This window comes from Myxocyprinus asiaticus, chromosome 38 (genome assembly GCF_019703515.2).
Source record: "Myxocyprinus asiaticus isolate MX2 ecotype Aquarium Trade chromosome 38, UBuf_Myxa_2, whole genome shotgun sequence".
NCBI classification, from domain to species: domain Eukaryota; kingdom Metazoa; phylum Chordata; class Actinopteri; order Cypriniformes; family Catostomidae; genus Myxocyprinus; species Myxocyprinus asiaticus.
Genome location: NC_059381.1, coordinates 35271746 through 35289153, shown reverse-complemented (window position 1 = coordinate 35289153; position 17408 = coordinate 35271746). Strand labels below are relative to the sequence as shown.

At 38.2% G+C, this 17408-nt stretch overlaps 1 protein-coding gene across 1 annotated transcript in view; it reads left to right on the top strand.

Annotated features, from left to right (window-relative positions):
* Nucleotides 1-1829: 1829 nt before the first annotated feature.
* The window catches only part of LOC127429350 (trimethyllysine dioxygenase, mitochondrial-like), a 30191-nt gene continuing 14612 nt past the window's right edge, over nucleotides 1830-17408 (top strand). Inside the window, exons 1-5 of the mRNA XM_051678333.1 lie at nucleotides 1830-1962; nucleotides 2113-2281; nucleotides 4139-4315; nucleotides 10387-10666; nucleotides 14818-14937. Of these exons, the coding sequence (XP_051534293.1) occupies nucleotides 1897-1962; nucleotides 2113-2281; nucleotides 4139-4315; nucleotides 10387-10666; nucleotides 14818-14937 (812 nt within the window). The 5' untranslated portion in view covers nucleotides 1830-1896. The remainder of the gene's footprint in view (nucleotides 1963-2112; nucleotides 2282-4138; nucleotides 4316-10386; nucleotides 10667-14817; nucleotides 14938-17408) is intronic.

Genomic DNA, 17408 nt, shown 5'->3' with positions numbered 1-17408 from the left:
AATAATTATTTGCAGTAAGTGTAAATATATATGCACGCCAATAGTCCGATGACACCTGTCAAAACTAAAATATGTATTACTTATTATATAATCGCTGAATGAAAAGCATAGAGAAAGTATATAAATATGACATAAACATTTCTCAGAACTGGCGTGACAACATTAGTACAGCCCTTACCAAAAATCTAAAGTTCACTCATTATGTTCACATGCAAATGAGCTTGGGATTTGCTGAAAATGTTTACCAGAAGTTTGCAGCTCTTAATTGGTAGTGGTAAACCTTTGGCAAGAATTAACAATTTGCTGCATGTTTGCTTCAAAGCTCATTTGCATGTGAATATAATCAGTGGCGAGTTTGCGGCAAGTTTACATCAAATTTGCCATGAACTCTCGATTTTTGTAAGGGAGCAGTTGACTCTCAGTGCAGGTGATCTGACTTTGAATCTCCCTTTTGCCAATTTCACTCTTCTCCCCAATATCCATCCCATGTAAGCAAAGACAGACCATGGCTGTTTGCTGTCGAAGAGTTGTGTATTTTTAATAAAAATGAACACAATAGGGGTAAATATAATGTCTAATGGGAGTGTGATTTACCTGAAAGTAAACACGATGTCCTCATGGTGATCACAGGGCTCACTAAACTTTGAGCACAGCAGAGAAGGGTTTGCTTTAGATAGCATCTACTGTACCTTACCTTAATTTGGTAATTGAATTCTTTCTTATTCATTTGCACAGTCTTAGAATTTCATTAAAGATATTTATATATTTGTGCAATCGTGTTTGGCTAGATTAAAATATGATAGTCTTTAATTTTTGTAGTTTTGAAGCAGTTATGCATGTGCTTATAAACTGCAGTTGACAGTTTTGCATTTTTAAGCTTTATAATTTTGAAGAAACTGACTTGTTTATGTGCACAGTTTAAGCTTGCATTATTGATGTTGGGTGTGTTTGGTTAGCTGTACCTGTAGATTGGAGGGCCCCATTTTGAAAATCTGCTAAGGGCCCCTAAAAGGCTAGGGCCAGCTCTGAAACAGATTTGTAGGGACGAACAGTCCAAAATTCATCCTCAGTGTTGTGCAAGTCTATAAGAAGCTACAGGAAATGTTTGGTGTAGTTTGTTGCTGCTAAAGGAGGATCTACAAGGTGTATACGAGGTGCCATTACCAAACAGAATAGTATTTGAGAACAATTAAAATGTATTTTATATTTACAAGTTAAGTGCTAAGCAAGTCCTTGGCTCATCCAACTTTTTTTTTTTTTCTCCAGAAAGTATGAAATATCACTACCATCACACACACAATACCATTTTTATTAAATTCTGCGTTATATCATCTTCCTGCTCAAAAAAACAGTTGGCTTGTTTGGGGATTTTGGTCACTTTTTAGCTGGCCAGGATGGGAGACCAACTTAAACCAGCTAAAACCATCAACCATTTAGCTGCTATTATTAATAAAATCCCCTACGTTTGAATATATAATTCAGACAATGACTATCTGATATCACTGTGCAATGAGCCATAACACACCGCCATAATGGTTTATGAGTAAAATGTGATGGTTTATGAATGCAATGGTTTATGAGTAAACCGATTTCACGAATCCTACTATGGTGAAGGCTTAGGTTATTAATATTAACTAGATAATGCAAATATTGCTGGTAACCTTCCATTGGCGAATGTTTTGTTTCTTAATATTAATTAAGTTATGATTACATTGATTTGTAATCTTCCAATGGCGTAGCCCTGGCTCATGAATATTAAGTATGACACCTTCGACATAGTAGGAGTCGTGGATTTTCACACATTGAAACTCACACACGACCAAAGCGCCTGCGTGTACACAGCATGAACTCATGATGGAGCACAATGGCGGGGAAGAAGCTGAAGTTTAATGATTGATGTTAAAGATTATATACACAGGAGTTTCGCAGTTGGCGCAAGTGTTGGACTCGGCTAGCGTGCATGTGAGTCGACTGATGTACTACACGTAATAACATTTATTATAACAAGATGAGTCATGGTTATATTGCAATGTAACTATGTGTGTTATTATCAAAACATATGTATGTGATTTTATGCACGGGGGTTTAACAGAAAATGATCTCGCTTCGCAGATCATCATGTCTTTAACACGAATGATAAACAGACTGCGAGGATCTGTGCACTGGAAACAAGGCTTTGAGTGCTTGGGAGCCAGTGGCACTCATGCACACAGCAAGAGATTGCAGCACACTTCAACACATGCAACTTCATGCAACTATCAACTGCTGCATGACTGCTTAGGTGAGATACATTTCCTCCACTACATCAAGAACGTGTTGTTTCAGCACTGTCCTCCTTTATCATGCAGCTTAAATTGCAATGCACATGCATTCCCAGACAGAAGTTGCATTACAAAACTGAAATTGTCATAACATGTTTCACTGAAATTTGTGGAACTACCAAGATAAAATAATATTTAAAATGTGTATAAATGTATAAAAATTTAATGTATAAAGAATATTTTTGTATCTATACAATCTAGATCAGAAGCTAGATATTTTGGTTGACATGACATTTCAAGAAGTGCTGGCTGTGTCCTGCAATATATATACTTTATTGTAAACTATTTGAAACAACATTTTCTAAATCTTGTATAATTATTGTGCATGCACCTTTAATGAGTTCATATTAATTGAGAGACTACACAGAATATTTGTACTTTTAAAAGTTAATTTCTCCCACTACTTTTGCTAAGATGGTTACAATTTATGAATGAAAATGTTTTAATGACTGTATAAATGTCATTTGATGTAACCATCCACTAAAAGGTATTAAAATACTTTATTTGCACCTTGAATGCATGAGAGTTTACTTAATTAAAATATTGATATTTAATGATAAGACAAAATTACTTCACAAACTGTCTTTTGAATCTAAATGGGTCCTCTCTGTTTTTTTTTTGACAACAAAACGTCTACCTACATGTTGGTTACACCACCTGACTTTGATTTGTTTGGACAAAATGTAATAATATTTTAAAATTAATAATAAATACATCATAATAAAAGATTATTCTGCTACACTACTCACCAGCATTAATTTTATATAAAGAATTTCAGCTTTTTCTTTTTTTTTTTACTGTCTCCAGAATGTTACACCACAAGACATTTACTTAAAGCCTCAGAAAAATATAGAAATAACTTTGAATTCATTAATTAAAAGCATGTTCATTATAGAAGAGGTGTATTCAAGTAATTGTTTTCTGTGAAATGCATTTGTAATGTATTTTTGAATAATTTAATAGATCTGGACAAAACATTACCGTCACATCATTGACCCACATAAATATATATTATACATATTCTGTATATAAATTTGATAACACTTTACAATAAGGTTGTATTCGATAACATTAGTTAACTTCATTAGTTAACATGAACGAACAATACTTCTACAGTCCTTAATAATCGCAGTTAATGTTAATTAATAAAAAGTTGTATATGTTAATATTAGTTATTGCATTATGAACTAACATGAACTTACTATGAAAAATTGAACAATTATACAATGAACAATTGTGTTTTCAGTAATTAACTTTAATCAAGATTAATTAATGCTTTTCATTGTAAGTTCATTATACCTAATGCATTTAGTAATGTTAACAAATAGAAGCTTATTGTAAAGTGTTACAAGAAATGATAACCTAAAAAGCTAATTTTAACGTTACATCAACTACTCATAGAAACATTAGAAATATTGCACCATATATACACCCCGTATACACATATATAGCCTAAGTATTGCACGATTATTGAAAGTGTTGATCCCGCGCAGATATTAATGCTGATGTGTGTAATTTTTCTTGTATCCCAGTTTAATGTGCAGAGACGACTAAAAGTAAGCTATTTGTAGGTAGATTTCACCTAAAAGTGTGACACTATGGCTCAAAACAGTCCTCTGTTTGGTTGAGCATCCTCACCAGCCTGACACAGCAACATGGACTCAACCAATGGTGTGAGTTTGAGGGCGGGACTATCTGTTTTTACAACCTATGGAAGACAGGGATTTTCTGAAATCAGTTTGAAGACAGTGATTATTTTCACACACTAAGCTTTAAATTGCACATCAGTCATAAAATGAATTTACGTATATCCACAGAGCTCAACTATTGTGGTCTTGTAATGCACTTTGACTATGTGTGGCTGAGAGACCACTGCCGCTCGGCTTCATGCTACAACTCGAAAACGAACCAGCGTAACCTGGACACTGCCAGCATTGAGCTGAACATCAGACCTTCAAAGAGCAGAGTGGATGAAGACTACCTCTTCCTCACATGTGAGTGCACTATATGGATTAAAGAGATCATGTAAATTCTCATTTACTCACCCTCATGACGTTTCTAGACCTACATGGTGTTATTTTTTTCTGTGGAACACAAAAGGAAAAATGTCAAACAATCTTCACGTAGATTTTTTTCCATACAAGAAAAGTTCATAGTGGCCATGTCAAAAAAATAAAAACAATAAAAGCACCATCACAAGTTGTCTATACTGGACAACTCGTCTATATCCTGTCTTTATCTATCCATCTGTCCATCTGTCAGTCTGTCTGTCTATCTATAAAAGCATTTTTTTAAATATTTGTCCAGTAAACGACTATGATTGGCCCATCCTGGCCAGTGCTGAGAAAAGTAACAGGTACCACGTGACACCGCTGTCTACCCTAGAGGGGGTCAGAGATCTAGAAGAGCTCTGAGGGGATTGCACAACACTAGTTGGGTATTACCAACTCATACAACGGAAGGGGAGTTCAGTTTTTTGTCTGACTATGACAGACTCAGAATCACCCAATTGCAAGCCTTGCTGGTATCTCATACTCAAAACGTTGATTTAAAATATATAAACAAGTACAGAAATGGCTCACTCACACAGACAAACACATTAACACTCTCACGTACACCTACGGCCAATTTAGATTTCCCAATTCACTTGATGTGCATGTCTTTGGACTTTGGGGGAAACCAGAGCACCTGGAGGAGAACATGCAAACTCCACACATAGAGGCCTAGGTTGAGCCGGGACAATTCTCACAGAATAAATAACAGTATACAGGTTTGGAACAAAATGAGGTTGAGAAAATAATGACAGAATTGTAATTTTTCAACTATTTCTTGGAGACTGTGTCTGGAATACACTCAGTTAATGTTTTTTTTTTTTTTTTTTTTTTTTTTTTTGGTCTTATGTTGGCACACATTTATTTCAATCTTGGTCCTCATTTCCCGGTAAACATCCTGGTTTTCAAAAAATACTTGTGCAAAAACAAAACAAAAGCGCATAAAAAATTCACTCTTACATAACATGCATTCAGTGTGCACTGAAGTTCTCTGTAAGATATTGTTGTAATTGCTTCAGTGTGAAATCGAAGGATAGAACCTTCTTCACACAGATTGTGGTCTTATTGTGCTAAGATAAGTTTAACACTCTCCCAAAACAAAGATGGATATCTCTTTCCTAAGTAAAGATAAGAGTCTGTGAGAACGACAGTACTTTGACTCTTACGAAACTCAGTGGAAACAGCTGACAGACCACCTGTGAGATTCATTATAAAGAAGACTATATTATTACCTTGAGGTGTAGTTACACAGTAACTGCTTTGCACACTCTCTGTTATGGCTTTTGTGTCTGTGGTACTTTGGCCCAAAAATGTGTAGAGAGATTGGTTACATATTTCAAGATGCATTAGCCATTGAAGATCTTAAATGTTAAGTAGCATTTGATAGACTGTAGACTGACATTACAGTAACATATATTTACTATTGCAGTATTATGAAGTTACAATTGACCCTTTTTACTTTCTTTTTTTTGGGGGGGATTTTTCCCCTTTTTCTCCCAGTTTGGAATGCCCAATTCCCAATGCGCTCTAAGTCCTCGTGGTCGCATAGTGATTCGCCTCAGTCCGGGTGGCGGAGGACGAATCCCAGTTGCCTCCGTGTCTGAGACAGTCAACCCGCGCATCTTATCACGTGGCTTGTTGAGCGCGTTGCCACGGAGACATAGCGCGTGTGGAGGCTTCACGCCATCCACTGCGGCAACCACGCTCAATTCACCATGCGCCCCACCGAGAACAAACCACATTATAGCGACCACGAGGAGGTTACCCCATGTGACTCTACCCTCCCTAGCAACCGGGCCAATTTGGTTGCTTAGGAGACCTGGCTGGAGTCACTCAGCACGCCCTGGGATTCGAACTAGCGAACTAGCGAACTCCAGGGGTGGTAGCCGACCCTATTTACTTTCTTAATAAACATTCTAGGTTTTATTATAAATGATTCATCAGTGCACATTATTAGAAAGAAAAAACTGTGCTCAACTTCTGTGAGAGTTCTCTAAACTGATTCTGTTCTTAAAAAGACAGTACCATTTTAGCACTTGTTCTACAAATAAATGTAAATACTTGAATAATACAAATGATGCATGTAAACAATAAACATGTATCCAAAAAATATATGCAATATAATGCAATTTCAAGACATCATATTAATTGATGAAGTACATGAATTTGTTAATTTTTAAGATGCTAAAATATAACCAAAATGATGAAAAATGTATGATTAACCTCTTCAACGTATTTTTGGACTGTCTCCTGCAATTTTTCACACTCAAATATACGTAAAAGCTCACCATTTAAATATCATCATCATATACGGCATGCCCACTAAAGGAGCGTTGCTTTTTCATTGTACGCTGCCAGCTCTATCTTCTCTGAGCTCGCTTCCAGACAGTGAAAAGACCGAAATTGTGTGGGGCAAGATCGGATTCAATAGCTTTCCACGTTGTTCTCGGTCTGCCCACAGGTCGTTTCCAGGTCTTTGGGAGACCATTTATGATGGTGCATATTGCTCGTGCATGGTCCTCTTTGGATGCTGATCGAGTGACATATCCAAAATACTGTAGTCACCTTCTACAGATCTTGAAATCGGCCATTCTCCTGTGCATCTGAAGATCTCAGTGTTTGTTGTATGGACAATGTTTCTGCTCCGTAAAGCAGGACTGGTAGACTGTAAACATTGGCGAGCTATGCCAATTCGCCTGGAGACCTCGGGTTCACTGCTTCCTATATAGTATGTCAGTGAGCCCAAGTAAATGAAGGACTCGCCGACCTCCACCTGGTTTCGGGCAATAGGCACAGATGACGGGTAGATATTTGATGGGACAGTTGTCTGGATCTTGGTTTTATTCCAGTTGACCTCCAGTCCCAGCTGGCATGCCTCCTCATCCAGAATCTCCAAGGATAGGACAAGGACTCCCAGCGTCTCCGCAAGGAGGGCAACATCGTTGGCAAGTCCAGATCAGTAAATGTTTCATTGCCAAGAGTTACTCCTGTGTTACCACGGTGGACAGTTCTTTCCATGATGTGATCCATTGGGAGGAAGAAGAGGTTGGGGGCAATCTTGCAGTCTTGCCTAACTTCGCCGTTGATGGGAAACCAGTGGGACAACAGGCCGTCGTTCCGTACCGCACACAAGGTGCTCGTGTACAGTAGGGTTGCCACGGTGTACGGTGTTACCGGTTTTACTCGGTACAAGGGACAACACTGGTGTGAAATGTTATACAGGGTAAAAGGGGGAAACATTATGAATGGAACTTCCAATATCAATACAATAGCCTAACGAAGAGAATAGCCTTAGATAAAGAATATATGCATATTTAAGAGTTTGCGACCTATGATAAATGAACCTAAATAACACATTGAAAGCCAGATGTTCTTTACCAACATATCAAATTACACAGGCAGCAAAGTACACGCACTGTCAAAAGTATAGTGAGTAACAGTAAGACGTCTCGGATTCGGAATGACACAAGAAATGCTGTTAGACACACAGACACGCGCTTGAAGAAACACACTTTATTATATTTTTAAGAACAGATGACAGAAAAGCCATCTATCTGCATGTCTGACACCCTGTTTGTTCGGAGGCGTGCAGTCTCGTGGATGTAAAGGGTTCTCACTCTTTCTTTGTTTCAGTCTTCTGAAAATGTTTTGCAAGAATAGTATCATCTTTGAGAATGCTGCAAATGACCTCAGACAATCTCAGTTCAGGAGGTGTTTTGAGTTCAGTCAGTTTGAACATGAACACCGCACCGGTGTGAAAATTAGGATATCGTGGCAAGTCTAGTGTATAGTTCCCTCATCAAATCCACGACCTTTAAAGGAAAGCCGATGGACAAGATCGGTTTCCACAGAGCGGCCCGGTCCATTGAGTCAAAGGCTGCTTTCAGGTTAACATATGCAATCCATAACGGCTGCTGAAATTCTCTCCTGGTCTGGGTCAGCAGATTAAGGGTAAAGATTCTTTATAGTGTGGAGCGGCCTGGTGTAAAGCCACTTTGCTCTGTTCGTTGTCTGCTCAATAGATGGTTCTTGACCCTTGACAAGAGTAACGAGGTGAAGATTTTCCCTGGCACCGAGAGGAGAGTGATACTACGATAGTTTTTGCACTTCCAGCGGTTACCTTTGCCTTTGTAGAATGGGAGGATGATGCCTCTTTTCCAGTCCTCAGGAATCTCCCTGCTAGTCCAAACCTTGTGGTAGATCTGAGTCAGCCAGTCTATACAGGAAGAACCACCTGCCTTCAGCATCTCCTCAGTGATGCAACATATGCCTGGAGCTTTACCATTCTTTGTTCGCTGCATGGCAGCCATTACCTCCTCAAGGGTAGGTGGGTCACAGTTGATGGTGTTGCCCAGCTCTACATCAGAGTCGTTCTGCATGATGTTAAAATCTACAACCGATTCATCCAGCACTGTGGAGTGGAGTGGGGCTGGAGTTGGCCTGTTACGGGAGGTGGCCATCAATGTATTCCTTCTACTGCTCCAACTTCAGATTTTTGTCAGTAAGGAGGTGACCATCACTGGTGTCTATTGGGCATGATGTATGAGGAATGGCAGAGCGTAGTCTTCGCAAGTTGGCAAAGGCATCCTTAAATTGGCCTAACCTGAGGTCAGCCTCGGCTTCTGCAGCCTACTCATCAGCCCACCGTTGATGGTCCTGGCGGATGCTAGCCCTGCACTGCTTCTGTAGTAACTTGCACTCTTCCTCCTTGTTCTGTAGTCTGGCCAGGCATTTCTTTTCTATCAAGTTCCATGCTGTGGACTAATTGCCAGAAATTGGTCTCATTTGTTCAGAACCCTAGACATCTAAGATATAACATTGGATTATTTACACAAGCAAGCCCACAGACAATTAAAAAATGGGATTTTTAAAAAAAATATTATGCCTAAGGTAAAGGCAGATATACAGTTTTTGGATACTTGGTCTTAGCAGCAGTTATCGCCACATAAAAGAGACATTTGTATTTGATGTCTTACAGATATCATATTTCACTTTGTGATTCTTTTGAAAATCTTTCGAACTGTGATATTAGGGCAACAAAATAAATGGTACAGTCACATTCCTGAGAACAAGAGCTTTCATTTGATATATGATTTCTATTTAAGTGCTATTTGAAAGACTTTTATATTCATATCAGTATTTCTACCACATGACCTCTAGGTGGCGCTAATTTGTGACGTGAATGTTTTCAGGGCTTATTTTGTTATTTTATGTAACATAATTGCAGAAGTGATGGTTATCTATGAAAAGTTCAGATTCTAAGGTTTCAAACGATACCCCATATGCCTGACTTATGTATTTTGAGCGTAAGCTTTTTTCACGATATAGTGTCCCCTTTTGGGCCCTCCAGAGGGTCCGCAGAGTTGATGAAGTTTAATTTTGTGAAATTTACATTTTTGTAATGTACTGTACCTTGTTAGAAGGTCCCCAGTATAATCAACAGCATTAGCTGAGAGAGAATTTCTTTCATGTGTAAGAAAAATGGACTTGAAATATACCCATATGAATCGGAACCGTATAGGGAAAATCTGTATCGGTACCCAGCCCTATTCATAATCTTTCATAAAAATTTTATAAATTGCTACGCCTCTAAAATGACTTTCCTTTCTGACTGATGTCACCAAGCCCTCTTATTTTTCAACCCCTTCCCATCCTACCGCCTGTCATATAGAGACTTTTTGCAATCTGACGAATTCCAAATGAATAAGTCAATATATTGTTTGTTTTATTCCAATATCATTGAACATAAGACTACAGTCAACAGTAATTCATTTTGCAATTGACTTCGTCAGTCTGTCCTGTTCTCACAGGATGCGTTCTGTCGCTCTGTCTGCACTATTTTTTGTTATATTGTTGGTTTATTTACATATGCGTGAAAAAGCAACCTTCGAAACGTACTCACCATTGTTAATGTGAAGTGATGAAATCTGAATCTTTTGTTGCATGTATCATCTTTCCTATTTGTTATCTCTTAATTAAGTAATTTCCGTGTTTTTTGTGTTTCCCATTTCCAGGGCCAGATGGTCATGTAACACGCTACAAACTAGCTTGGCTGGCTCAGAACAGCTATGAGGGCCAGAAGAGAAGTTCGGTACAACCTCGTATCCTGTGGAACGAAAATATCTACACCAACGCTAAGGTGCCCTCTGCCAGCTGGGACAAGTTCATGAGCTGTGACGAAGAGCTAAAGAACTTCCTCAACAACTTCCTGCTTTATGGAATTGCCTTTGTTGAAGGTGTCCCAGCGACCCTGGAAGCTACAGAAAGAGCAAGCCAAAGAGTGAGCCTCATCAGGTCAGAGCTAGTGTATTGATGCTCTTACATTCATTAAAAATATCCTCCAAACCTCTTCTGATTGTTTCTTTAAAGAAATATTTCTCCCAAAAATTTCAATTCTGTCATCATTTACACACCCTTATGTCATTCCAAACCGGTGTAACTTTCTTCAGTGGAACACAAACATTTAGCATACTGCTAAACTTAATCTTAAAGCTGACGTATGTAATTTCTGCAACACTAGCGCTAACGAACTGAATTGCAAAACTAAACAGTGTTTTCAATACAGCTTTCTGAATACGCCCCTCACCTGCAGTTGTTCAAACAGTCCAGACAACTCTCCCATCAAATACCTGATAAACAGATAGTCCCACCTCCAACTCACGCCATTGGTTGAGTAACTTTGTTCGGGTGGCTCTAAGCGGTTTGCTTAAAAAAAACAGATTAATTTTCATAGTGCCACAGAGACACAGTGTTTACAGTTTTTGAGTTATAAACGAATTACTTTCATGGTAATTTTTTCAGTCTCCATTCACTTCCATTGTGTGGAAAAGAGTTGTGTGAACATTCTGCTAAATTTGACCTTTTGTTTTCTATGGAAGTAAGCAAACCTTACAGGTTTGGAATGACATAAGTTTGAGTAAATGATGACAGAATTTTTTTTGGTGAACTATTCCTTTAAAATACTGTAGACTAATTATTTAGTGCAGTTGCTACTTAAAATGCACAAAGTCAAGTCAGTTCTTGTTTCTCAAGTGTGTTGCTCGCTAGGCGCCTTTTGTAAGGCACTTGAATTCTTTTGGCATTGCCAATGATGACTAATGAGCCAGTGCTGGAGCAATAATTAGTCAGACTGTGCCCTTTCTTTTCTTGTCTAGTTTTTTAAGGGAAGTTTTCATGCAGTACACATCCAGTGTGTTATTTACTCATTTAATCCCAAATATTCCCACTCAAGAGAGCACAAAGAAGCTTTATTCCTAGTCATAATTGTAATCATTGGAAAACAGAGTAAAATTTTCCTCAGTTGATCAATAAGACCCAATAGAGACTGTAATTCTAAACAATAAGGTAACTTAAAGGAATAGTTCACCCAAAAATGAAAATTCTCTCATTATTCACTTACCCTGATGCCATCCCAGATGTGTATGACTGTCTGTCTTCAGCAGAACACAAATGAAGATATTTAGAAGAAGATAGAGCTCTGTCAGGTCCTTATAATGGAAGTACATGGGTGCCAGCACTTTGACGATCCAGAAGTCATATTTAGGCAGCAATGAAGTAATCCACATGACTCCAGTCGATCAATGAATGTCTTCTGAAGCAAATTGATACATTTGTGTAAAAAATAAATAAATAATACGTTATTAACTTTTAAAAAGCACTTCCTGGGGGGGCCTGGGTAGCTCAGCAAGTAAAGACGCTGACTACCACACCTGGAGTCACAAGTTCGGATCCAGGGTGTGCTGAGTGACATCAGTCAGGCTTCCTAAGCAACCAATTGGCCCGGTTGCTAGGGTGGGTTGGGTTAACCTCCTCGTGGTCGCTATAATGTGGTTCTCGCTCTCGGTGGGGCATGTGGTGAGTTGTGCGTGGATGCCTTGTAGAATATCGTGAGCCTCAACAAGCGCTACGTGTCCGCAGTAACACGCTCAACAAGCCAGGTGATAAGATGCGTGGATTGACTCTCTCAGATGCGGAGGCAACTGAGATTCGTCCTCCGCCACCCGGGTTGAGGCGAGTCACTACACCACCACGAGGACTTAGAGCGCATTGGGAATTGGGCATGCCAAAATTGTGGAGAAAAGGGGAGAAACCCCCCCCCCCCCCTTTTTTAAAGTGCTTCCTGGCAGCGGTTGACGTGAAGTGTGACGTAAGCACGTCGGCGAGTTTAGCGCCGCTTATTTACAACAGAAGAACTAACATCACACGAGAGTTCGGCCATTTCAAACCGCATCAGAGCCCTGGATGGAAGCACCGATTTAAAGTTAAAAACGTTTTTATTATCAACTTATTTCTTACATAAACCTATTGATTCGCTTCAGAAGACATTCACCGATTGACTGGAGTCGTGTGGATTAATTTTTTGCTGTCTAAATATGACTTTTGGACCGTCTGGAAGTGCTGGCACCTGTGTACTTCTGACAGACCTCTATCTTCTAAAAATCTTCATTTGTGTTCTGCTGAAGAAAGACAGTCAAACACATCTGGGATGGCATCAGGGTAAGTGAATAATGAGAGAATTTTCATTTTTGGGTGAACTATTCCTTGAATAAGTAAATATATAGTTTACCTGCGCAGTGCTTCAGAATGAATGAGTGCCGCTTTGTTGTCACACAGTCATCCACTGCTGTTTTTGCTGTTCAGCATGCATTGAGAATGACAGTGGCTGAGCATTTCACCAGATTTTGAATGAGAAGTGAATTAAACTACTGTGACCGTCACACAGGCTGAGTTCGGATTTGCATAATACCATACTAATATGGCAGAGTAGTATGCCATTCTGAACTCAGCCACAGAATCAAAGTCAAAGGTCTTCCTTGAGTGTTCCACCAAAATAAAAGCCCCAGGGTTTTACTCTCAAATGTATTATTATTATTATTTTTAATATAGTAGAAATTATAGGCTCTAATTCAGTTACTTTACTAAAATAACTGACAATTCTTCTCTAAACATCATGATTGTGCTTAGATTAAATGCAAGTTTGCAGAAACGACATGTCGTTTTTTTGCACTTTCATTTTGTTATTAGACTTTTGCACTTTATTACAATAAAATAAAACACTAATCATTCAGTAATACACTAACGTAATGATTGATGTATGCAGTCATTAATTCAGAGTCACTTTCCTCTAAATCCAAACACAATTTGCCAAAACATATTACCAGGTGTTAATGGTGATGGCGCCTCTAAATACACATCTTAATACCTGGCAATAAACAGGGCTCAAACACACAGCGGGAGTGTGCGTGAAAGAGATAGTGAAGTCAAAATGCACTCATGCACTAGGTTAAAATTCTTTTCTTTTTTTTTTTTTTTTTTATCTTTCAAAATGATTGACAGCATTTGGAATTATCCGTCAATGTTTCAAAAAATCGGTAAATGATGGATAATTTTCGGTTAACGCAACTTCTGGTCATGAGTCATAATGTTAGAAAAGTCTCAACTCGTAAAATACAACAAGCACATTAGTTTCACTCACAAACTAGTGTTTTTAGCCATCTCAAGGCACTTTGTGAGAATTATTTCAAGATAAATGCACCGTTTTAGGTTGTGTTTGGGCTTGCTTTAATCGCAATGCTGTTCTGTTAGTAACAATGTGCTATTTCCCACATTCTGTTTGTTTTATGAAGTAATACTAGAAAATGATCGCCCCCAAGTAGCATGAATAAATGTTTTTGTCTGAGTTTTCATTTATTGCCTCATGAAACAAACAGAATATGGAAAATGGCATGTCGTTACTTACAGCAGATGACTAAAACCAGCCCCAAAACTATGTAACAAGGTGCAAAGATGTTGAAATAATCCTCACAGAGTGACATGAGCTTGTCTCTCACTCACACAGACAGTCAGAGATTCTCAGCCGCAAGCAAATAAACCGTAACAAATTATCGGCGAAAATATCGGCATGATAATATTTTGATTTTCCAGGTTATCGGCCAATAATATACTGGCCGCCGATATATCGTGCATCCCTAGTGTTTTCTTGCTTCTTTTTATGGAGCTTTGAAGCTGGAATTAAATGGCTCTGGTCATGTGACTATTTACACCACCCATGTAAAATATTTACTTGAATACAAGACAGTCTGCACTTTCATTTATAGTTGATAACTTTGTACAAAATATATCTAAAGCTCTTTAATGAAACAAAACTTTAGTCAATGGGATTAAAGGGGTTTCAAGAGCAAAATGATGTTTAGGACCACCAATCCCTTGCCATTTCTAATGTTAATTTCGAGAAAAACAGAGAACTCTTGCAGTGTAAAGAGTTGGCTAGAGTTGGTACTGCAGGCAATGCAAGGGAAGAGCCCAGATGCAGTCGTTTTTAGAGGTTTTGAATATATCTAGACAAAAACAAATGTGACAAGTCTATTTATCCTCCTAGTCCTTCTGAAAGCAGTCTCTATTGCGTTGATTAAGATTACTTAAGCAAGGCAACTCTTTGTTTCTAGGGAGACCATGTACGGGCGGATGTGGAATTTCACTTCAGATTTCTCTCGTGGAGACACAGCCTATACAAAGCTGGCACTGGACCGCCACACCGATACGTCATACTTTCAAGAACCCTGCGGGTAAACACCATAATCAGTTTGGCTTTACTTAGCCATTTATAAACTAAACGTAGTCAGGAAGAGGGTGGAAAATGATCAGGATAAACTAAATTACAATATGACTGTTTTTGGCACAAGAAAATTTGACTAACATTGTCAACCTCAGGGAAAACATATGTGATATGACCCCTTTAACCATTCTTTATAATTGTAGTGCAGTTAGTAAGACTTCCAAATGACAATGCTAGTAAATTGTAATGTCCATATCAAGGCTGTTCATATTATTAAATGCTGAAGATGGGCATCTTGAATGTGTGCAGACGTGCAATGGTCACTTTTGGCATCAGGGTTTTAGATCCCATTGCACTGAGGCTTTAACCCTCCTATGGTATTCCTCCTATGGTATTTGGTCATTTTTGACCGAAATACATTTTCTTCATTTAATACAAATTGTTTCCTTTATCTGAGCTGTACAAGACTTGGTGACATTTCCTGAACAGGACATTTGCCATCTGAACAGACAAAAAAAAAACTAGGCTTGATTCAAAAAGTCTTAAGTGGTCATAAAAAAAAGAAAGCGACACCTTTGGTATTTGCAGTCAAAATTGACCGACTATTGAAAATGAATAGGAAAGACCAAAAACAGAGCATTTTTTTTATCTGTCAAATACAATCATATCAGCCACAATGCAGGGAAAAAAACAGACAGAAATTACAGGGTGAGACTCTAAAACATCCTTAGTGCAAAACATACACACCCACTCACACACAAACACACTTACACACCAGAGGCATCATTTATGGGTGGGACAGGTGTCCCTACTACTTTTTGCCTAAGCCAGTTTGTGTCCACCAGTTTTAAAAAGCTTCTGTCAGGTAAGTGTTTTAATGCAGAAGAAATATTGCCAGTTCTTGGGCAGGAGTTTCCAATTGGTTTATTAAAAGATTTATTTGCATTAAAATATTATTTGAAATTATCTTTGCATAACCTAATTAATTTTCATGAGTTTAGTGACATCACAAAAAAAAAAAAAAACAACTGTCCCCACCACTTTTTAAAACAGGTGACGCCCTTGTTTCACACACACAAAAATGAACTGGTGAGACTATAACACAGAGCCTTTTTTTTTTTTTTTTTTACATTTGTTAAAAAAAACAAACAATAAATCAGTCATAATGCTAAACACACACATTCAGAAAAGAAGGGGTGAGACGATAACACACTCACAATGCAGAACACACACACACACACACACACACACACACACACACACACACAGAACCAGGGCATCAATAAGTGGAGCTCTACAGACATCTTTTGGTAATTGTTGGCATTACAAGTCATTTGTTGTTTTCTAGCTGATGACAGCAATCTGACACACTCACACATACACACACACAAACACACATGTTTGCAAAATGCATTTTTACTATAGAAAGTTTGAAATTGCAAAATTTTTACTCTGGTTATTCTTTTATACTCTAATTGAATTTTCAGAATTTTGCAGCTCATTTCTGTTTCTTGATGTTCATTTTCTTGACATTATTATGCATTTACTTTGAGTTATTACATTTTTATATTTGAAATAAATTATTGGTAGAAAAATGCTTATTCTGCGTCTTTGTAACACCTTGGTCAGATTTGATTGCAAGCATAATCACATTAACTGCAAAAACTGACACTTCAAATAAATTTTAAAATGTTAAACTTATAGTTTGATAATGTCTGAATATATATCCAAATACATATCTTGTGATAAAATATAAAATAAGGTTACAACAATCCATCAGACTACACAGTAGGTGGCTACAGCCAGCTGTATGTTAGTGGCATGACATGGCTTTCAAGTCATGTTATTTATATTTTGTTCAACAGATGGCACCAATCTGCCTCCAATTTATGGCACATTTTCATATTTTCTTCATGTTTCAACTTATAGAAGTGTAGGTTCTGAAAAATGTTTTTTTTTTTTTTTTTTATATATTTGCTTATTTGTATATGCAAATTAAAGGTGCACTAAGTAAGATTTTAGCAAGGATTTAGCTGGCTCTTTCTCATCCCATCAGTCCCAGAAGTACTTGCGGTTTTGGACTCTATACTGACACCCATCGTCCCTCCGTTTGTTTATCCTCTGTTTTGTTACTTTAAGTCTGTGTTTTTATCCGTCTCATATTGCACACATCTATAATGGACATTCTTCTATCCAATCCAAACAAATTTTTACATGTTGTTGTGCACCAGACTGTGACTGGACAGCCGCAACTTGCAAGCTTTCGGCCGGCTGAAAACGCAATGTGCTGCTCACGCTTGGCGTTTGATGTTGTGCTGCTTGTCCGTGATCCGTGCCGTGAGAGCTGCAGGTCGTAGCTGTTTAGTCACTCCAGCAGGGACTTCTCATTTGGACGTTTTATCTTTCCAGTTTTACTCATTCTGGTTGGACTGTCTGGTGGATCACACTCCTATTTATCAATACCGTACCATTATTGGTACC